This window comes from Salvelinus namaycush, chromosome 4, assembly GCF_016432855.1.
Source record: "Salvelinus namaycush isolate Seneca chromosome 4, SaNama_1.0, whole genome shotgun sequence".
Lineage (NCBI taxonomy): Eukaryota > Metazoa > Chordata > Actinopteri > Salmoniformes > Salmonidae > Salvelinus > Salvelinus namaycush.
The window spans coordinates 65,702,221-65,726,133 of NC_052310.1; the positions used below are offsets into that span (position 1 = coordinate 65,702,221).

Consider the following 23,913-nt stretch of genomic DNA (forward strand, 5'->3'; position numbering starts at 1 on the left):
CAGAGGCCCGAACAGGCCGTCCGATTTGACACACTGAACTCAATCAGAGAAGTAGCTGGTGAACCAAGCTAGGCAATCATTTGAGAAACCAAGGCTGTCGAGTCTGCCGATGAGGATGTGGTGATTGACAGAGTCGAAAGCCTTGGCCAGGTCGATGAATACGTCTGCACAGTATTGTTTCTTATCGATGGCGGTTAAGATATCGTTTAGGACCTTGAGCGTGGCTGAGGTGCACCCATGACCAGCTCTGAAACCAGATTGCATAGTGGAGAAGGTATGGTGGGATTCGAAATGGTCGGTAATCTGTTTAATGACTTGGCTTTCGAAGACCTTAGAAAGGCAGGGTAGAATAGATATAGGTCTGTAGCAGTTTGGGTCTAGAGTGTCACCCCCTTTGAAGAGGGGGATGACCACAGCTGCTTTCCAATCTTTGGGAATCTCAGACGACACGAAAGAGAGGTTGAACAGGCTAGTAATAGGGGTTGCAACAATTTCTGCAGATAATTTTAGAAAGGGTCCAGATTGTCTAGCCCGGCTGATTTGTAGGGGTAGAGATATTGCAGCTCTTTCAGAACATCAGCTGACTGGATTTGGGAGAAGGAGAAATGGGGAAGGCTTGGGCGAGTTGCTGTGGGGGGTGCAGTGCTGTTGACCGGGGTAGGGGTAGCCAGGTAGAAAGCATGGCTAGCCGTCGAAAAATGCTTATTGAAATTCTCAATTATAGTGGATTTATCGGTGGTGACAGTGTTTCCTATCCTCAGTGCAGTGGGCAGCTGGGAGGAGGTGTTCTTATTCTCCATGGACTTTACAGTGTCCCAGAACTCACTTGAGTTTGTGTTGCAGGAAGCAAATTTCTGCTTGAAAAAGCTAGCCTTGGCTTTTCTAACTGCCTGTGTATACTGGTTTCTAGCTTCCCTGAAAAGTTGCATATCATGGGTGCTGTTCGATGCTAATGCAGAACGCCATAGGATGTTTTTGTGTTGGTTAAGGGCAGTCAGGTCTGGAGAGAACCAAGGGCTATATCTGTTCCTGGTTCTAAATTTCTTGAATGGGGCATGCTTATTTAAGATGGTGAGGAAGGCATAAAAAAAAAACAGGCATCCTCTACTGACGGGATGAGATCAATATCCTTCCAGGATACCCCGGCCAGGTCGATTAGAAAGGCCTGCTCGCTGAAGTGTTTCAGTGATGAGTGGAGGTCGTTTGACCGCTGACCCATTACGGATGCAGGCAATGAGGCAGTGATTGCTGAGATCTTGGTTGAAAACAGCAGAGGTGTATTTAGAGGGCAAGTTGGTTAGGATGATATTTATGAGGGTGCCCGTGTTTACGGCTTTGGGGTGGTACCCGGTAGGTTCATTGATAATTTGTGTGAGATTGAGGGCATCAAGCTTAGATTGTAGGATGGCTGGGGTGTTAACTTCTTTGATATAGGGGGCAGCATTTTCACTTTTGGATAAATTGCATGCCCATAGTGAACTGCCTCCTACTCAGTCCCAGATGCTAATATATGCATATTATTATTACTATTGGATCGAAAACATTCTGAAGTTTCTAAAACTGTTTGAATGATGTCTGTGAGTATAACAGAACTCATATGGCAGGCAAAAACCTGAGAAAAAATCCAAACAGGAAGTGAGAATTCTGAGAGTGGTCGATGTTAAAGTCATCGCCTATTCAATTCCCTGTAATATATGGATCTGTTTGCACTTCCTACGCCTTCCACTAGATGTCAACAGTCAGTAGAACGTGGAATGAAGCTTATGCTGTGTTGTGGGACCGGATGGGAGGTGTTTCAGTCAGTGGTCTGGCAGAATGCCAGTTCTTGGTCACGCACTTTCCTCATGATATCGTCATGCGGTCCATTACTTATAGAGACTGAAAAGAATGCTCCGGTTGGAACGTTATTGGATATATATGATAACATCTTGAAGATTGATTCTCTACTAAGTTTGACCAGTTTATTCGACTTGTAATATAACTTTGAAGTTTTCGTCCGACGTTTGCCTGCATCTGCGCGAGCGTTTGGACATGTGTACTACACATGCTAGCAAAATTAGTTAATTGGACATAAGTAATGGACATTATCGAACAAAACAACGATTTATTGTGTAACTAGGATTCCTGGCACTGCATTCTGATGAAGATAATCAAAGGTAAGGGAATATTTATGATGTAATTTCGTATTTCTGTTGACTCCAACATGGCGGAGAAATGTTGTTAAATCTGAGCGCCGCCTCAGATTATTGCATGGTGTGCTTTTTACTAAAGTTCTTTTTAAATCTGACACAGCGGTTGCATTAAGAACAAGTGTATCTTTAATTATATGTAAAACATGTATCTTTCATCAAAGTTTATGATGAGTATTTCTGTTATTTGACGTGGCTCTGTAATTACTCCGGATATTTTGGAGGCATTTCTGAACATGGCGCCAATGTAAACCGAGATTTGTGGATATAAATATGCACATTATCGAACAAAACATAAATGTATTGTGTAACATGTCATATGAGTGTCATCTGATGAAGATGTTCAAAGGTTAGTGATTAATTTTCTCTATTTCGGCTTTTTGTTACTACTATATTTTGCTGGGAAAATGGCTGTGTTTTTCTGTGGCTATGTGTAACGGATGTGAAATGGCTAGCTAGTTAGCGGGTACGCGCTACTAGCGTTTCAATCAGTTACGTCACTTGCTCTGAAACCTAGAAGTAGTGTTGCACCTTGCTCTGCAAGGGCCGCGGCCTTTGTGGAGCGATGGGTAACGATGCTTCGTGGGCGACCGTTGTTGATGTGTGCAGAGGGTCCCTGGTTCGCGCCCGTGTCGGGGCGAGGGGACGGTTTAAAGTGATACTGTTACATATGTACTGAGCTAACATAATTGTTTGGTGTGCTTTCCCCGTAAATCCTTTTTGAAATCAGACATGTTGGCTGGATTCACAACATGTGTAGCTTTAATTTGGTGTCTTTCATGTGTGATATCATGAAAGATTGATTTTTATAGTAATATATTTGAATTTGGCGCGCTACATTTTTTCTGGATTTTGGCCAAGTTGGGACGCTACCGTCCCACCTATCCTAGAGAAGTTAAGCATGTTCCAGTTTAGGTCGCCTAGCAGCACGAGCGCTGAAGATAGATGGGGGGGCAATCAGTTCACATATGGTGTCCAGAGCACAGCTGGGGGCAGAGGGTGGTCTATAGCAGGCGGCAATGGTGAGAGACTTGTTTTTAGAGAGGTGGATTTTTAAAAGTAGAAGTTCTAATTGTTTGGGTACAGACCTGGATAGTAGGACAGAACTCTGCAGGCTATCTTTGCAGTAGATTGCAACACCGCCCCCTTTGGCTGTTCCATCTTGTCTGAAAATGTTGTAGTTAGGGATGGAGATTTCAGAATTTTTGGTGGTCTTCCTAAGCCAGGATTCAGACACGGCTAGAACATCCGGGTTGGCAGAGTGTGCTAAAGCAGTGAATAAAACAAACTTAGGGAATAGGCTTCTAATGTTAACATGCATGAAACCAAGGCTATTACGGTTACAGAAATCATCAAAAGAGAGCGCCTGGGGAATAGAAGTGGAGCTAGGCACTGCAGGGCTTGGATTCACCTCTACATCACCAGAGGAACAGAGGAGGAGTAGGATAGCTAAAAGCTATGAGAATTGGTAGTCTAGAACGTCCGGAACAGAGAGTAAAAGGAGGTTTCTGGGGGCGATAACATAGCTTCAAGGTATAATATACAGACAAAGGTATGGTAGGATGTGAATACAGTGGAGGTAAACCTAGGTATTGAGTGATGATGAGAGAGATATTGTCTCTAGAAACATCATTGAAACCAGGTGATGTCATCGCATGTGTGGGTGGTGGAACTGAAAGGTTGGATAAGGTATAATGAGCAGGGCTAGAGGCGCTACAGTGACATAAGCCAATAAACACTAACTAGAACAGAAATGGACAAGGTATATTGACATTAAGGAAAGGCATGCTTAGTCGAGTGATCATAAGGGTCCAGTGAGTAGTGAGGTTGGTTGGGGTAACGGCGATTCTGACAGCTAGCCGGGCCATCGGTAGCAAGCTAGCAGAGGATGAAGGTCTGTTTTTAGCCACCTTGTGCATTTCCGTCGGTAGATTAGTGGGGTTCCGTGTGGTAGAGGGGATCAATCCAATTGGCAAAATAGATATAGTTATAGTGACCCAAGAAAAATTGTCCCATAGACCTATTCAGATAGCAGCCGATAAGACAGCTAACGATTAGCGGGCCGCAGATGGGCGTTCAGGTAACGTCGTGACAGAGGGGCCAGTTGGATAACTCCCTCAGGCAGATAACGTCGGTGGGGATGGGGATGCCCATTCTATTCATTCCATTTCTACAGCAGCACATACAGTCAGGAGCAGAGGAGGAGAAAATGTGTGTTTTGTTTTGCTATTCGAACAGTAATTACGATGACTGGCTGGCCAAATGGCTGGCCAACTACCGTCATCCAAAATTCCATGACCGTCACAGCCCTATACATGAACTGCATGAAAAAGGCATTGTTCCAATAAGATAGGATTAGCTTTTTATTACATCAAATCGGTAGCCTGAGCATACGAGTAGAGACAAAAGGTTCAGGCTGCTGCACAGTCACTATGGAAGATCTAGTCTACAGCGCCTGGTTAAATTGTCTTTAGGAGGATTTGTATACTCTCTCCATGGTTAAAAAGCAGTGAGAAACAGATGTCATTGTTGCAATAAAAAAAATAAAAAAAATAAAGTGTGCTTCATTTACTATCATCCCAAATCAAAATATTTCATTATCTTGACTAATTCTTAAAATTTTACACTAATTTTCCTATGGATGGGCTGAACGTGTTACTACATTACAGACATTTTCACCACACAAAAATATCAGAAAAATGAAATATCGTTTTTACCTCAGATTGGTGATGTGAGTATTAAAGTTTATAGTCATCACGATCTCACAAAATCGATTGCTTAAAACAGATTCATATCTTTCGTTTAATACCTGTGTTCTCGTCATATGTGCCAGTCCGTAGTATAATTATTTTTTCCCCCTCCTCCCATAAATGACTCTGGCCTCAAATGAATTCATGGATTTGAGGCTTAAGCTATAATTCAAATGAAAGCCAATCTCTGAAGTCATTTAGAAACCGATGTGAGGTGGTGATTCATTGGAATTATCCAGTCAAAAAAAAAGTGTTGTTTCCGTTACCGTATCGGCTATCTACCGATATAAATGGTCTCACAAAGCTATAAGTTGATATATAGCTACTACAGGTTATTGTTGATCGACTGGTAAATGTAGTATACCCAAGTTATTGGAGGTTTGTCTTTTAGAAGAGAACAAACAGCACATGTAGCGTCAGCGAATTGTCCCAGTTCCATTGATTTCCATACAATATCGATGTGAGTGAATCATTTGTGCACAATATTGATTACAGTAGAACAAGCTAATCAATTCCAGCTCCGAGTGGACCCTTGGCAAATGTATGTGCGTTTGCAGTTCATAAAAAGTTCTAATTTAGGAAAACAAAAGTAATCTGAACACATGACTGACATGTGTAAAGAGCAATTTTTGTATTCAAAATATCACAACCTACATCAGCATATTGATTATGAATTTGGACAGCTAAAACCAGTGTTGAGACACTGGGCTATAAATCATAACAGGAAACAGCAACAGTATAATTTTCTACTTATGTTTTAGGAATATAAATTATTTTAACAATTCTTACGTGAATCTACTTAATTAGATAAGAACCACTGAATTAGCCTAGAAAACCTGCTGATGTAGTAAGCTATTGATTTTGATGAGATTAGTGCAATTGTGAAATGATAAGTGCAGTGTATGTGTAGTTGATAAAGTCAAGTTTCACAACTTACACAGTACTTCAAAAATGTATAAAGCAAAAACCCTATGTGGCTAGCCTAGTCTGGGCTGGCCATTAGATATTTTGTTGCAGTAGGAAACAGCCTCCGATTGGTGATTAAACAGAGAAAAATAAAAACCCTTAAGTGGTGCTCATCTGAAAAATAATAGGAAAAAAAAGAACACACAGCTAAAGAGAAGATATTACTGATTGACTAGGGGATTCCAAATTAAGTACATTAGAGGAAATTACAGTGCTTTAAAAAGGCACAGTTGTGTTCCATGAGGGGGGTGGGGTTCTATTAGAAGACTGCTGTTCTAGAAGCCAGGCAGAGAGCAGTGCTGAAGAACAGGTTACATAACAGTAAGGGGAGAGAAGAAAAAAATTCCTTGCCTTTGTTGCAGCCAAACTCACTTTAGAATCGAATAAACTTTGACCCAAGACTGCTCTTTTCCAAGACTCTCATTTCCTATACCCACTAGTTATGCTTTGTTACTCGCTAACTTCAAGGACTAGAAAGAAGTAATCCTTTTGAGTAAACTAAAAGAACTTAGTGATGTCACCACCAAATAGCACAGGAGCTGAGTGTAATTGAAAAACTCCAAACTTATACAGAATAGGGCCAAGACATTTCTTATGAGGATAGATTTCTTGGTAATGACAAGCTTTTTATTACAGGCGGACAGTGTCTTAAAACAGAACTGTTTCACTTTGGTCTGACCACAAACACAAACTTGTGGCTGTATCGTCAAGGGTGTTATTTCCTGATATTCATAATGAAACTGAAGGGTAGATAATGTCTCCAATAGTGAAAATGCCAATCTAGAATAGTCTACTGTAGGCCTACACCATTTAAAAGTAGTAAATTACCAAATGATTAACATAAATGAATCCTTTCCATAACTTGGAGAGACAACATGTTAATGCAACTTTATACTCCCAAAGCCCTAGACTGTAATTTTGACCTTCTACACAAAAGGGAGGAAAACTGTTTTATGGCAACAGTAATAGTAACCTTCCAATGTTTTGGCCTTCACTGTAAAGTCCTTTTCATTTGTCAAGTACAAAACTGCTGTCAATACAGTATTGTTCACATGCAGCATGAGTTACTGCTGAGTGATGGAGCCACAATCTCTGCAGAGTGAAAACACACGTCTGGTCAAGAGAAAAAAATGAAGGCTAAGAGTTTTTAGGGGCCCTATATCATCAAGCCATACAGTCAGCTCCAAAATTATTTGACAGCGTTTCCCCTACATGCATTTAGTAGAGGCGCAATGGAGCTGCTAAATCGTGGTCACCACTTAAAATACATACAGTACCAGTCAAAAGTTTGGAGATCTACTCATTCAAGCGTTTTTCTTTATTTTTACTAATTTCTAAATGTAGAATAATATTGAAGAGGTCACAACTATGAAATAACACATATAGAACCATGTAGTAACCAAAAAATATTAAACAAATCAAAATATATTTTATATTTGAGATTCTACAAAAAGGAGCCACCCTTGCCCTTGATGACAGCGTTGCACACTCTTGCCATTCTCTCAACCAGCTTCATGAGGATGTCACCTGGAATGAATTTCAATTAACAGGTGTGCATTGTTAAAAGTTAATTTGTGTAATTTCTTTCCTTCTTAATGCATTGACCCAATTAGTTGTGTGTGACAAGGTAGGGGTGGTACACAGAAGATAGCCCTATTTGGTAAAAGACCAAGTCCATATTATGTCAAGAACAGCTCAAATAAGCAAAGAGAAACAACAGTCCATCATTACTTTAAAACATGAAGGTCAGTAAATCCAGAAAATGTGAAGAACTTTGAAAGTTTCCTCAAGTACAGTAGCAAAAACCATCAAGCGCCATGTTGAAACTGGCTCACATGAGGACCACCACAGGAAAGGAAGACACAGTTACCTCTGCTGCAGAGGATACGTTCATTAGAGTTAACTGCATCTCAGATTGCAGGCCAAATAAATGCTTCACAGAGTTCAAGTAACAGACATCACAACATCAACTGATTCACGCAGACCATGAAGGCCAGCGTGAATCAGGCCTTCATGGTCAAATTTCTGCAAAGAAACCACTACTAAAGGACACCAATAATAAGAAGAGACTTGCTTGGGACAAGAAACACAAGCAATGGACATTAGACCAGTGGAAATCTGTCCTTTGGTCTGATGAGTCCAAATGTGAGATTCTTGGTTCCAACCGCCGTGTCTTTGTAAAACGCAGAATAGGTGAACGGATGATCTCTGCATGTGTGGTTCCCACCGTGAAGCATGGAGGTGGCGGCGTGATGGTGCTTTGCTTGTGACACGGTCAGTAATTTATTTAGAATTCAAGGCACACTTAACCAGCATGGCTACCACAGCATTCTGCAGCGATACACCGTCCCATCTTTTGTTTTATTTTTTTATGACAGGACAATGACCCAACACACCTCCAGGCTGTGTAAGGGCCATTTGACCAAGAAGGAGAGTGATGGAGTGCTGCATCAGATGAACTGGTCTCCACAATCACCCGACCTCAACCCAATTGAGATGGTTTGGGATGAGTTGGACCGCAGAGTAAAGGAAAAGCAGCAAACAAGTGCTCAGAAGAACTCCTTCAAGACTGTTGGAAAAGCATTCCAGGTGAAGCTGGTTGAGAGAATGCCAAGAGTGTGTGAAGCTGTAATCACGGCAAAGGGTGGCTACTTTGATATAAAACATATATTTGGATTTATTTAACACTTTTTTGGTTACAACATAATTCCATCTGTGTTATTTCATAGTTTTGATGTCTTCACTATTATTCTACAATGTAGAAAATAGTACAAATAAAGAAAAACCCCTGAATGAGTAGGTGTGTCCAAACTTTTGACTGGTACTAACACACACACGGAATTCAGACCCCTTGACTTCCTCCACATTTTATTACTGTTACTCTAAAATTGATTAAATAGTTTATTCTCCTCTCATCAATCTACACATAATACCCTGTAATGACAAGGCAAATATATAAAGAAAAAAAATGAAATATCAGATTTACATAAGTATTCAGACATTTTACTTTGAATCTTCATCCTAGGCCGAGTTCCTGAGCAGGTATTCATCAAGGATCTCTGTACTTCTTTCCCTTTATCCTGACTGGTCTCCCAGTCCCTGCCGCTGAAAAACATCCCCACAGCATGATGCTGCCACAATCATGCATCACCGTAGGGATGGTGCCAGGTTTCCTCCAGACGTGACGCTTGGCATTCCGGCCAAAGAGTTCAATCTTGGTTTCATCACACCAGAGAATCTTGTTTTCTCGTGGTCTGAGTCCATGGACTGTCATGTGCATTTTACAGAGGAGTGGCTTCCATCTGACCACTCTACCATAAAGGCCTGATTTGTGGAGTGCTGCAGAGATGGTTGTCCTTCTGGAAGGTTCTCCCATCTCCACTCTGGGGTTCTTGGTCACCTCCCTGACCAAGGCCCTTCTCCCCCGATTGCGCAGTTGGGCCAGGTGGCCAGCTGTAGGAAGAGTCTTGGTGGTTCCAAACTTCGTCCATTTAAGAATGATAGAGGCCTCTGTTCTTGGGGACCTTCAATGTTGCAGAAATGTTTTGGTACCCTTCTCCAGATCTGTGCCTCGACACATTCCTCTCAGATTTCTACGGACAATTCCTTTGAATGGCTTGCACTGTCAACTGTGGGACCTTATATAGACAGGTGTGTGCCTTTTCAAGTCATGTCCAATCTATTGAATGTACCACAGGTGGACTCCAATCAAGTTGTAGAAACATCTCAAGGATGATCAATGGAAACAGGATGCACCTGAGCTCAATTTCAAGTCTCATACCAAAGGGTCTGAATATGTATGTAAATAAGGTGTCTTTATTTTTTATAAATTCACTAAAAAAATATATTTTAAACTGTTTTCGCTTTGTCATTATGGGGTATTGTGTGTAGATTGATGAGGATTTTTTTTATTTTATTCATTTTAGAAAAAAGCTGTAATGTAACAAAATGTGGAAAAAGGTAAGGGGTCTGAGACTATCCAAATGCACTGTACATATGCCCTAGGAAGACCTCACACACGCACCCCCCCCCCATGCAGGAAGACCCCCGCTAGACCTCATTCAGCCTCGCTCCGATAACTGCCACAGCTGCTGAAAAAAATAGTCTTATAAAATCAGCTGGTGAAAAAATCTTATATTAATATAATTGCTCAGAGAACAATTTTGGTTAACAAGTAAATAAAAATAATTATTGGCAACCCTAAAGATTCAAATCAAACTAAATGAAATCTGCATTAACATTCTACTTTAAAAAAATATATTTCAGTTTAAGGAACAGTATTGTGGCCTTCCACGGCTAAAATCCCTTTGTCCTCCATCACCATGTGGAATGCCAAAAATGTATGGAACTCAGAAGTCATGAGGCAAATGGTTGTTGACTTTCAAAAAAGCAGGCAATGCGTAGAAAAAAAAAAAAATATAGCACTTACCACTATTAGAGCAATTATTACAAATTTAAAACCACTGGAACAGTGGTAAACGTGCCTGGTAGAGGGTGCATTTGTATCTTGTCCCCATTCAGTGAGGAAGATGATTTGGGAGGCAAAGAAAAGTCCAAGGGCCACAGTTGGAGAATTACAGAACTTGGTTGCATCTTGGGGTAACCAAGTCAGTTAATCTACAATTAAACGTCACCTCCATGCCAATAGGCTATTTGGAAGGGTTGCCATAAAAAAATCCTTTATTGAGAGAAACCGACACATGTAAATGCCTGGAGTTTGTTAAAGGCATTGGCACTTGGACCGGAACCGGATGGTATGGTCAGATGTTACAAAAATAGAGGTCTTTGGCCATGCACACCAGCGGTGGGTTTGGCATCAAAAGAAGGATGCATATGCAAAAAAAGAACCTCATTCCTAATGTAAAATAAGGTGATGGACCTTTGATGTTATGGGGCTGTTTTGCTTGCACTGGGCCTGAGGTCCTTGTTAAGGTCAACAGCATCATCAACTGTACTAGGACATTTTAGCCAAAAACCTGGTTGCATCTGCCTGGAAGCTGAAACTTGGCCGCAATTGGATGTTCCAGGAAGACAATGACCCCAAGCACACATCAAAATATACAAAGAAATGGTTAACTGACCACAAAAAAAATCAACATTTTACAATTGCCATCTCAGTCTCCGGACTTGAACCCCATTGAAAACCTGTGGTTTGAATTGAGGGCAGTCCATAAGCGCATGCCAAATTATATATATATATATATATATCAAGGATCTGGAAAGATTCTGCACAGAGGAATGGTCTAAGATCCCTCCCAATGTGTTTTCCAATCTCATAAAACATTATAGAAAAAGGCTCAGTGTCCTAGCAAGGGGAGGGTGCTGGAGTATTGAAAACAGGGGTGTTGATAATTTTGTCACCTATCTTTTTTAGATTTGTATTACTTGTTAAACATATTTGAGCAAGTGTATTAGTATAAAATAATTGACCCATAAAATTATATATTACACACAACCCTGTGTTCTCAAAGACAAATAACTTAAAGCTACTGTACGTTATTTACTCTCTGTCTATAACAACATAGCCCATCTATTCTGCCAAACAAATGCAAAAATGGCCAATTGGTTACAAAGTATTTTCCTGAGCAGAGGAAATGTCAACAAGGCCTAGTAGTTTCCTAAAGTACACACTGAACTAGCTAGGAGATCTACTGAGTAGCTAGCTGTGTTTCCAAGCAGCAATATTATATCACAACAGCTTGATTTAAACCCACAAGAGCTCTGCTATTCATCACAAAACTGTCAGCTATCATCCAATTGCATTCCTCAAGTGCAGCATCATCACCCAGTGCTTGAAGCCGATTAGGCATGATCAGTGAGAGCATCAAGTCGTTAACCAAATGAGACTGAATATTCCAAAATGAGACATATTGGTCAAACAACAATCTAGTGTTTATTTTGCCGGCTAAAGGGATAATATATGCCATTTAGCAGACAATTTTTACCAAAGAGGGGGATATATTATCGACATAAAGGATTCAGAGGCTATGATTAGCATACTGTACCTAGTGAAAGAAGCCTTGGAATACACAGTATTATCAGCAGGCTACTATAATACATAACCTAGTATCAGTATACTGTACCTGGTCACTCTCATGTGGAAGAAGTGTGACACACTGAAGAGCCAATGGGGAAGCACCTGGACACCTCTGGCTCCTCCCCTCCGCTCCACTACCCCCCTGGTTTAACCTGTAGAGTGGGCCGGTCTTCTCCAGCCGGCCGTTGTTGACTGCCCGTTTGGCGGACAGTCGTAACCTCTGCTGAAACCCCGGGTTGTCCAGGACATGTGATAGATCATCCTGGTTCCTTAGGTACCTCTGGATGTTCTTCAGAGAGGAACCGTGGTTATCATCCAGACCCTCGATGGCCCTCCTCAGAATTTTATTCCAGTCAACGTGGCGAAGGTCACTGGGATTCCATATAGATCCTTTAGACAATGGGACAGAGAGGTTTGCACTAACAGGTTTGAGCGATGATGTTGTTGATGAAGATACTCCTCTCCCAGGGTGCTCAGGGTCTTTGTACGACACGCTCCCCTTATTGGTGACTTTGAGAATGGAACCATCGTGAACACTTAACTCCAACTGCTCCAGAACGGTCCTCTTGTCCAATCTGTGTAAGGTAGCCACCGCATGACAAATCCGCTCGTCGGAAGGCCTCTGTTTTTGCCTTTTGATTTTCTGTATTGCTTCTAGAATCCACTCCGTATACAGAGGGTTAGCAAGTTCCACCATGGTTAAACAATGATATTTAGGAAAAAGTGATCCATAGAGAATATCCCTTGTTGTTGTGAAACATTTGATACATCCAACACATCTTGAAGGTCAAAAAGTAATGTTCCACCTCGGCATCAATACATTCCTGCTGTAAATCCTCATCCAAGGTGGAAGCTCACATGTAACCTCAAAATAAGATTAAAGTAGCTAGATAGTAAATTCCTCGAAGGTTGGGACAGTTACCGACCGACTTGGAACACGATTCCTTCGAATGACGCTAGTTCCTTCAAGATCCAAATGATAACTTAAAAGAAAAAACACAGATAGTCATAAACAGTCAAATAAGATCACAAGTCAAAAATATGCAATACTGTACCCTAACAATAACAGAGCCAGAATTTCTATATATTTGTTTCAACCAGCACCTTCACTGAATCTCAAGTACTAGTAGCCCATGGTCACATTAGACAATAACTAGATTGTTTTGATTACTGGTAGTGAATTGTGAGAGATCGGCCTAGTATACACTTTACACATTGGGCCATGACCAATATAAGTGTTTTTGGATTAGTAGGCTAGGCTATATTCTGAGACCTCACCATAACATTTACTGAAAAGCAGACCAAGACAACATGAAATGAAGGTCAACAACACTCAAGAGAAACAGATGGATTATAAAGCAGTTCAGACGGATTGAAGATGATTCTAGGTAGGTTAGGGATAGGCTAATGTTACTTAATCCGTAGTCTGAGTCTGATACTATAATCCACCGATTGACCTAACCTCATGCAATAGTTTGTGGTAAAATAATGATTAAGATGAATTTGTCATGACACTGACTACAGTCATAACAACAAGAGAGATTAAATGTCACCTGTTAAATATATGTTAAAACACCTATCAGAATTACTTGTGATATCATTTGTGTTATTTTTTGGTTGATAGTTAAATGCTTCATTGTAACAGCACCAGCTGACTAAACTAGGCTACTCAGTGTTTCTAAATCAGCTACAATGTAGAACAAGAAGGGCAATGGAGTTTGACTTCTTGCACGCGAGTTTGACAGCTTGTATGCGTAACGAGTGATAAACAAGGATTTGTTCATTTTAGCAGTCGGCGCGAGCTTGAACGTTAGCCGCACACGATCAATTCATATTGTTACACTTTTTGACAGCTGCGGAGGGATGGTTACCGGAAATTTATGACGGCAATTTATGTTCAAACTAACATGAGACGCTTACGAACGAGAAGATAATATGTAACTAACCTTGCTTGTATCAGTTGAGTTGTAGGAAAAAACATTGCTGCCTGCATTAATGACGTGACCTAAACAGTCGCCATTTTGTTACAATGTTGTAGTTTACATAAATCCGACATGACGCTGATTACAATCCAATGGAGTCTCATTAAACCTTACCTACACTAATGTGCCCTCCCTAGCAACTTTAATATTGGCTGTAAAGGCAAGATCCGATTTCTGGTTTGATAAAGTACATGTCAATCATTATATATGAGCTCACTTTAGAAGGGACTGCGTTGGCTGCTTGATCTGTCACTACACTCAATTGAACCGCCTCTTAAGGTGTCTTCTCGTATCATGGTTTGATGTTGTATTTACCCCTTAGCACTTATCGTTTGACTGAATAAGTCGGTGCACTATAGGGACAATTTAATATACCTTTGTATCTCAATTAGATTGTCATTCATTAACATAAAAGTTACCGCAGGTCAGTGGTTAAATTAATGATTTCTGGTTAAACTATATCCTGTGTCAAACGACAGCCCACCTTTACTACGACTCCTCCTTGAAACAATTGGTTACACTTCAAAATTATTTGGATCATTTTAGACTTTAATTGGTTGTTTGTTAAATCCATCATTTATTTGCAAAAAAACGGCGAAGACTTGACTGCTGATTTAAAGCAGCAAGTTTTAAAAAGGTTTGAAGGTGATGGGTTATTATCGTGCTATGGTTGTCCATGCTACCCGACACTTCTTTCCCCACAAACTGGTGTTCTCATTTTATTTTCCACTCTTGTGGAAATTCACTATAGCCTATTCCCAGAAGCACTGACAATTCACTGATTTCAGTTTTCACCAACTCATGTAGGCTACCAAACGTTTACGGGTGGGCTACATCATAATAAATAGGGCACACTATAAATAATCATTCAGAATTTCTTATCCATCAAGCGGTAGAATTTCTCTACATAGCACGAGTGCCTGCCTGTGTTAGGCTACAGCGATCATCAACATTCTACCGTGTAAATTATGACAATACTTATTATCTGTATTATCTTGCACTGCATTTCCGACTAGAAAATAAACACATGGGGGGGAAATTCCACATAGCCTACAAACGGAGTAGTTGACCCGGGAAATCGGAGTAGCGGCATCTTCACTGTGCCTCAATAATAAATGTATTGCTACAGTTTCGCGATCCATCCATTTCTCACTCGACTCGTAGGTCCATTCTCGTTTACACATTATTAGTCAGTGATATACAGTCTCCTTGGAATGTAGGCTACATCGTTTACAAAATGTTCCGACCGACGCTGGGCAAGGAGGCAAAACAATTTACGCAAGTTTTATGCAAGGATGAACATGTAACCAGTGAGAGAAAAAGGCATCGGCTAGCTACCGTAAATATTTGCTGGTAGTTACCTCTTCAAGTTTTCTTTATCGGATACAGTCCTCTTCTTTATTAACACGATGACTGAAACGACGATCGGATATAAATAATCACACTCACAGCGGCACATCCATAGGGGGGTTTCCTTGTATTTTTAATCTCTAAACGATTCGCTGAAGGCTCGCGCTGAGACAGAGAGGACCTGATAACAACTAATTGAAAGGTTAATCTACATAGCAGCCTGTGACAAAGTGGTACCTCCCTCCCCCTTCTTCTTCACTGTAGACATCCCTACTTCAGTCAGTGAAGTGGAGCAGACCGTCGCCCCTGTAGCAGTAGCGCTTCCCCAATGATCATAGCGGCAAATGTAATGTCACTTTCACTTTCCACATTAAAATGTCCCGGGATGTGCATGGGAAGATTACATTTTTTTTGCAACACGTCTTGATGTCTTTATCCAGGGCTGTATTCTGCGAGTGGCATAATACTTGCACAGCTAGTGTACAAATTGACATTGGCATTAATTGCCGTTATCCGGAATAACTTTCTAGATAATGCAGCCTATTGGGCCACCTTGTTTCCAAGCATCTTCTGATCATAGAACCAGCTGGATAGGTCTTTTTGCAGAGGGACTGTTAAATTGACCCAATCCTAATATAATGAAGACATCAAGTCCTTGATCATGATCACAACATAAAATCGTTATGAATAATGACACCTACAAAAAATAATTTTGATATCATTTTAAAGGAAGACAGACAAGACAAAGAATCATAGTCTATTAAATGGACACCAATAAATCAACAGTATGATTCAATCATATTATGGAAATTATCCATCAACAACCTCAAGATGTTACAGCTGCTGCCTACACTAATTTGTGTGTGAAATCCATCCCTGCTCTTTCCTTCAATGCCCACATTAGTCACGTCTGTAAAACGTCATTCTTTCACCTGAATAACATCTCCCGCATAAGACCCTCTCTCACCACATCTGACGCAGAAAAACTACTCCATGCACTCATTTTATCCGGAATTGATTATGGAAACGCAGTTCTTGGGGGCCTGACTGCAAATTTAATTCATCAACTTGAGCTCAGCTAAAACAGTGCCGCAAGTATTCTAGCACAAACAAAAAAAGTCTGCGCACATCACCCGCATCCTTGCTGAGCTCCATTGGCTACATGTTCCTCAAGTAATTTACTATAAAATTCTCCACCTCGTTTACAATGCCCTAAATGGAATCGGACCCGCCTACCTGTTAGACATTCTCTCCCCCTATGAACCTCCACGCACCCTACTACGTTCGAACCAGGCCAAACTCCTCCATGCCCACAGGACTAGGCTCTGCACAATGAGGGGCACATTTTTGTTGTAGCCCCAGACACACACACCTGATTCAACTTGTCAAATAATCATCAAGCTCTCAATGAGTTGAATCAGGTGAATTTGTCTGGGGCTACAACAAAAATGTGTGCTGTTGGGGGTACTAGAGGACTGGAGTTGGGAAACTGATATAGGGTGCCATTTGGGACGTAGTTGGAGCATGTGCCATCCACACAGTCTGACCATCCCCCATCTCTCCTCTCTCTCTCAAACCTTGCCAACTGCCACCCAGTGCTGTTCAGCAACACTGCTGCCCATCTGCGGGGCAAAACACTGGTCTGGTCTGCTCTGGCTACGTCCCCAGTCAGTCAATTCCCATCCCAAATGGAACCCTATTCCCTGTGTTGGGCACTACTTTTGACCAGGACCCTTTCATTTTGTTCCAAATGCCACCCTATTTCCTATATAGTGCACTACTTTTGACCAGGGCCCACAGGATCTCTCCCAAATTGCACCCTATTCCCTATATAGTGCTCTTGGGATGCAGACACACTGCTTTTGCTTTTCACGCAGTCAAAGAAGGGATGGTGCTGATGAATGAGGGTAAATACCAGACATACGAATTGTGTTCTTTCTTTGAAAATATAACTCTCATATGATGAGCCCAAATTTGCCAACGCCATATGTTCTTCTAGCAGCTCTGATCTAATTGAACTCTGTATATGTATAAATTAAGAACATTAGAAGTTGGTAGAATTCAGACTTGGGTATCGCACACCCCAAGGGAGAAACAGGGGACCTTAGCCAGTTAGTTGCTGAGACAGAGACAATGACACATCCGTAACATTTAAACTACTGTTCTTACACTTTAAAATGAAGTAAAGCACGGTAGAAAAGTGTGGTTAACAGTTTTTCTTCTCGCGGTAAACTACGCAGCATTCCTCATTCTCATTACTTAATCATGGCTCCATCTTTTTGTTTCAGTCCAAAATCGCATCTTATTCTCTATTTAGGGCACTACTTTTGACCAGTAGTGCACAAAAATAGAGAATAGGGTGCCATTTGTCACGCATTCTTTGTGTTTGTGTTTTGCCATCTGTCAAGTTGAGAAGCAAATGAACCAGCTGCTACGGAGTGTGATCTCTGCCAATCAGAAATGTGGTCCTTTTCAAAGCGCATCTGTGTGAAACCTTAAAACGCTGATGAAAAAAGTGTCTCAAAGTTGTTAATAACATTTTGGCTAGAGCCTGTTTTCACCTAGATGCCCCTGATTAACATAAACGCATAAACCAAGCATCATTAAATGGATCTACAGCCCTTTGCATAATAGGTGTTTGAATAGGATCACTCTTCACATTTAATGAGCCCAGAAATTAAAGGGAAAATATATGCAAACAGGTTGAGTTCTGTACTATTATTTATACACAATATGAAAATGGCATATTGCATAATGTGTTTTTGTATTTCAATTTTTCAGTTTCACAGTTATATGGGACATAGGCATATTTTGACCTCAGTCTATGATAATAGTATAGGTTATAGGCTACAGTTTGTATATACTACTGTTAAAGGAGCAATGTAGTACTGGCTCAGAACCTATTCCCTATATAGTGCACTACTATTGACCAGAACCTTATTAGGGAGGCAAAAATAAATGGATAAAGGGGTTTAAGAAAAATTGTCCCTGGTCAAAAGTAGTACATCATCTAGGGAATAGGGTGCCATTTGGCACATATCTCAATTTCTCTCAATCCCCATTATCCACTACTTGTGGCCCCCCATGCCTGGAGGGAGGAAGGGACAGTCTGGGGCCTCTCGGTGATCCTTGTCTCCCCTATCCAACACCCGGCAACAGCACAGCTGGGTGCGGGGGGGATCAGCCAGCTGGGTGCAGGATCAGCCTAATTTCCAGTGCTCTCTAATGATCACCATGAAGAGGCACCTCTAATCCCATAATTGAGAGAAACGACCTCCAGCATCATCCCAAATGGAACCTCAGTCCTTATATAGTGCACTACTTTTGACCAGGGCCCATAGGGAGACCATTGGGCTCTGGTCAAAAGTAGTGAACTATTTAAGAAATAGGGTGCCATTTTGGACGTATTTATAGAGATTCGGGAGTCTGGGAGAATCCAGTTAGAACCCTACGAGCCCCTTGGAGATTACCCAGCTCTCTGGTCTGTACTAGGACACCCAGGCTTGGGGCTGGATCTGGCCTGCCCTGGACCCCGTTTTGCTAATGATGGAGGTTTATCTGTTTTCCCATCATGCTTTACAATACAGTAGTCTAAATTATTAGCTTGCTGCAAACACATCTAAATTCAGAAAAAAAAGAAACTACAATTTTTCAGGACCCTGTCTTCAAAGATAATTTGTAAAAATCCAAATAACTTCACAGATCTTCATTGTAAAGGGTTTAAACACTGTTTCCCATGCTTGTTCAATGAACCATAAACAATTAATGAACATGCACCTGCTGAACGGTCGTTAAGACACTAACAGCTTATAGACGGTAGGCAATTAAGGTCACAGTTATGAAAACTTAGGACACTAAAGAGGCCTTTCTACTGACTCTGAAAAACACCAAAAGAAAGATGCCCAGGGTCCCTGCTCATCTGCGTGAACGTGCCTTAGGCATGCTGCAAGGAGGCATGAGGACTGCAGATGTGGCCAGGGCAATAAAATGCAATGTCCGTACTGTGAAACGCCTAAGACAACGCTACAGGGAGACAGGATGGACAGCTGATCATCCTCGCAGTGGCAGACCACGTGTACAACACCTGCACAGGATCGGTACATCTGAACATCACACCTGCGGGACAGGTACAGGATGGCAACAACTGCCCGAGTTACACCGGGAACGCACAATCCCTCCATCAGTGCTCAGACTGTCCGCAATAGGCTGAGAGAGGCTGGACTGAGGGCTTGTAGGCCTGTTGTAAGGCAGGTCCTTACCAGACATCACCGGCAACAACGTCGCACAAACCCACCATCGCTGGACCAGACAGGACTGGCAAAAAGTGTTCTTCACTGACGAGTCACGGTTTCACCAGGGGTGATGGTCAGATTCGCATTTATCATTGAAGGAATGAGCGTTACACCGAGGCCTGTACTCTGGAGCGGGATCGATTTGGAGGTGGAGGGTCCGTCATGGTCTGGGGCGGTGTGTTACAGCATCATTGGACTGAGCTTGTTGTCATTGCAGGCAATCTCAACACTGTGCGTTACAGGGAAGACATCCTCCTCCTTCATGTGGTACCCTTCCTGCAGGCTCATCCTGACATGACCCTCCAGCATGACAATTCCACCAGCCATACTGCTCGTTCTGTGCGTGATTTCCTGCAAGACAGAAATGTCAGTGTTCTGCCATGGCCAGCGAAGAGCCCGGATCTCAATCCCATTGAGCACGTCTGGGGCCATTCCCCCCAGAAACTTGCAGGTGCCTTGGTGGAAGAGTGGGGTAACATCTCACAGCAAGAACTGGCAAATCTGGTGCAGTCCATGAGGAGGAGATGCACTGCATTACTTAATGCAGCTGGTGGCCACACCAGATACTGACTGTTACTTTTGATTTTGACCCCCCCTTTGTTCAGAGACACATTATTAAATTTCTGTTAGTCACATGTCTGTGGAACTTGTTCAGTTTATGTCTCAGTTGTTTAATCTTGTTATGTTCATACAAATATTTACACATGTTAAGTTTGCTGAAAATAAACGCAGTTGACAGTGAGAGGACGTTTCTTTTTTTGCTCAGTTGGTTAGAATGGGTGAAAGATCTACACCGCCTGTTACAATAACACAACAGTCATTATCTTTAGTAGCCAGTAGGATGCAGAAAATGATTAGCTTGCTGCAACCACACCTTCAATCATTCATCAAAAAGTGGTTGGAATGGATGAAAGATATACACAGCTTGGTATTATGGCAACAGTCAAACTCTTTATGCATTTGTTACTTTACGTATTACATTCAAGATGACAAGGCATTGGAAATGTGATGTGAAGGCATTGTATGAACTCAAGGAACATTTGACAAAGTCTCAGACCACCCACGCCTGTTGTTTTAATGAACAATTTTGTGCGTCATGGCAAAACGAACTTGGCAACATTTAAGAAAATAATAATAATATCAAACTCCACATTTCAGACATTACTTTATTGATAGTAGGGCCCTGAGTTTTTCTAGACCACGTATTGACCTGGCGAGGAAAAACACCTGGTCCTTAGTATTAGACATCGTAACCTTTTAATAGCAAAGCCAAAACAATCAAGAGATTTAAATGAGAGTTAATATTTAGTGGTTTTGAACTGACAGATGGTGCATAGAAAGTGGAGTGTTGTTTAGAAAGTTGTTTAAAAAGTAATCTACTAAAGCAAATTGAATCACTGATGATCAATAATCTCACAGTAAATTACAACACATAGCAACAATGTTGTTGACCGGTTATATCCATGGAATTATTGTAAACTTTAAACAAACTTTATACACACAACTTTGAGGCACATACATACATACACACAGCTTTATGCAGGTGTTTGTAAGGTAAGGAAAATACATGTGTGGTAGGGGGGAAATGGTTGGGTACATCAAGGGAAGTCAGGTTTCTCAGGGAAGGTACATCCTGCTCGTCTGATAATGACGTTGGCTGCATAGTGGCCAGCACGGATACACTCCTCCAACGGCCTCTCCTGGACCAGCTCTGACAGGAAGCCTGGGAGGAGAGAGAGAGGTGAGAAGCAAGGGTCAGGGGTCAGTAAAAGACTATAGCAGAGAAGAAAAGTTTATTAAAGTGTCACTCCTCAATATACATTTGACAGAATGGTTTGAATTCCAGGGGGTGGGGAGGGCTGGGCACCCCTATAAGACAATCAGAACTCCCCTGGAGATGTATCAAAGGAATAGAACATGGGAATATAATTGGTTAATTGGGCATCTATATATATGCTGTGGATAGGATCATTGGCAGAAACCAGGGAGGAGACAGACTAGTGTACTGCACCTCCCACAAAGGCATCTCCTGCTCCGTTAGTGTCCACAATGTCATTCTGGTCAATGTCCAGGACAGAAAACATGGTCACCTTCTCGCCTGGGGGGGGGGGGGGGGGGGGGATAGATAGAGAGAAGAAATTGAAAATTAGGCATATCATTTAGTTAATTATTATGATCTATATCAGGGTTTCCCAAACCCAGTCCTGCCCTAGCACTACACAGCTGATTCAAATAACCGACTCATCATCAAGCTTTGATTATTTCAATAAGCTGTGTAGTGCTAGGGCAAAAACCAACCAGGACTGATTTTGGGAAACCCTGATCTATATGACCCTGGGTCAAAGATCAAAGAATACCATGCTTCCAAATGTCATACACACTGTGATCAGTCAGTTGAGCGTGATTTCACAAGAGATATCTTCAGCTGTGATTTGGCCGACTTCACAATACAATAAAAATGCATAGTGGTGACATGCCTCGACACTTTCAACTCAGTATCATATCAAGATGGATAAGGGTTCTAGGCCATGAAAGAACAAGTTAAGGTTTCACTTTGAAATCCATTAAATGAGTACTGTACAGGATTAGGATCTTAATTTGATCACCCTGTTTGCGAAGACCTTTCCTGCAATACAGGAAATGTATGTAAAGGTTTAAAAAGTCTTCTGAAGTTTGTAATTTCCACTTTGAAATTTGAGACTTGAATTGTCCCTTACGAAAAATGTATCAACCCCTACAAAAATCTCCATGAATTATAATCCTGTTGCTGCAGGATTATTTTCCTGCTGTAGAAATCTGGCTCAAATTAAGATCCTACATCTGTATATTATCTTCAGTGGGATGTAGTGCTTCAATTATCAGTAGCACATGTACTTCAAAAGAAACTTCAAGTCAAAAAAAGGAAACTGGCAGGGAGAAAAAAAAAAGAAAATCTACCAGACAACAAAGTATTGAGGTATAGAATGACATTAGATCAGCAACTTATGTCAGTACAATCCAAACCACACACAGGGTCTTCAAACAAGGCAAGGTCTGTGTCCCAAATGGCACCATATTTAGTATACTCCTTTTGAGCAGAGCTCTATCGAAAAGTAGTGTACTATATCGGAAGTAGGGTGCCGTTTAGGATGCAGCCAAGGGCTCTGGTGCCGACATGAACCTTCAAACAGGTGTGGGAGACAAAAGACTGACGTTTAGATGAAAGGAACATGAGGAGGCTGACAGAGTTCTTATTGGGTAGGAAAGATCTAGGAATTTGGGATTTAAAGCCACAATCTGCAATTTGTTTTCAATGGGTATATGCACTAAGTGTACAAAACATTAGGAACACCTTCCTAATATTGAGTTGCACCCCCTTTTGCCCTCAGAACAGCCTCAATTCGTCAGGGCATGGACTCTACAAGGTGTCAAATGCGTTCCACAGGGATGCTGGCCCATGTTGACTCCAATGCTTCCCACAGTTGTGTCAAGTTGGCTGGATGTCCTTTGGGTGGTGGACCATTCTTGACACACATGAGAAACTGTTGAGCGTCATAACCCAGCAGCGTTGCAGTTCTTGACACAAACTGGTGCGCCTGGCACCTACTACTATACCCCGTTCAAAGGCACTTAAATATTTTGTCTTGCCCATTCACCCTCTGAATGGCACACATACACATTCCATGTCTCAATTGTCTTAAGGCTTAAAAATCCTTCTTTAACCTGTCTCCTCCCCTTCATCTACACTGATTGAAGTGGATTTAACAAGTGACATCAATAAGGGATCATAGCTTTCAGCTTGATTCACCTGGTCATTCTATGTCATGGAAAGTGCACGTGTTCCTAATGTTTTGTACACTCAGTGTATAGCTATCACTATTACCATACATAGCTGTAATATTGCAGATTGCACCTTTAAAGAGACAAGAAAAGATCTAACAATAATCATAATGTAACGTGACGAGGCCCACTGCTAATAGAACAACAGTTTACGGATTCATTTTGTAGTTGCAAGACAAGACAACGCCGCCTCATCAATTTCAACAAAACTCCTAAACATCCTCAGAGTCCAGTGTCATACATGAATAAGACTCAAAGTAGTTATCTTGAATTACATAGCATATTATGCATATACTGTAGGCCTTTCAAACAAATCAAGCCACCATGTGAAAATAAAAAATAAAAATTGTCAGCAATAGTTTCACAAATGTTGGCTGGTGTTATGATGTGACCTGATGTCAGTAAGGTTTTAACCATAGAATGTTCTAACACGCCTTGATTAATGAAGCCTATGTGGCACAGTGACCAGTCAGTCACATTGATATGACCAACTATTTGGGGCGGCAGGTAGCCTAGTGGTTAGAACGT

General features: G+C 41.4%; 2 protein-coding genes across 2 annotated transcripts in view; both read right to left on the bottom strand.

Moving 5' to 3' along the window:
• The window catches only part of LOC120046738 (histone acetyltransferase KAT6B-like), a 49,067-nt gene extending 35,070 nt beyond the window's left edge, over positions 1 to 13,997 (bottom strand). The window contains exons 1-2 of the mRNA XM_038992208.1: positions 13,889 to 13,997; positions 11,989 to 12,925 (exon numbers count right to left, since the gene is read on the bottom strand). Of these exons, the coding sequence (XP_038848136.1) occupies positions 11,989 to 12,639 (651 nt within the window). The 5' untranslated portion in view covers positions 12,640 to 12,925; positions 13,889 to 13,997. The remainder of the gene's footprint in view (positions 1 to 11,988; positions 12,926 to 13,888) is intronic.
• A 6,620-nt stretch (positions 13,998 to 20,617) lies between these two features.
• Positions 20,618 to 23,913, bottom strand: part of adkb (adenosine kinase b) — a 280,913-nt gene continuing 277,617 nt past the window's right edge. The window contains exons 10-11 of the mRNA XM_038990637.1: positions 21,578 to 21,664; positions 20,618 to 21,289 (exon numbers count right to left, since the gene is read on the bottom strand). Coding sequence (XP_038846565.1) covers positions 21,165 to 21,289; positions 21,578 to 21,664 — 212 coding nt within the window. The 3' untranslated portion in view covers positions 20,618 to 21,164. The remainder of the gene's footprint in view (positions 21,290 to 21,577; positions 21,665 to 23,913) is intronic.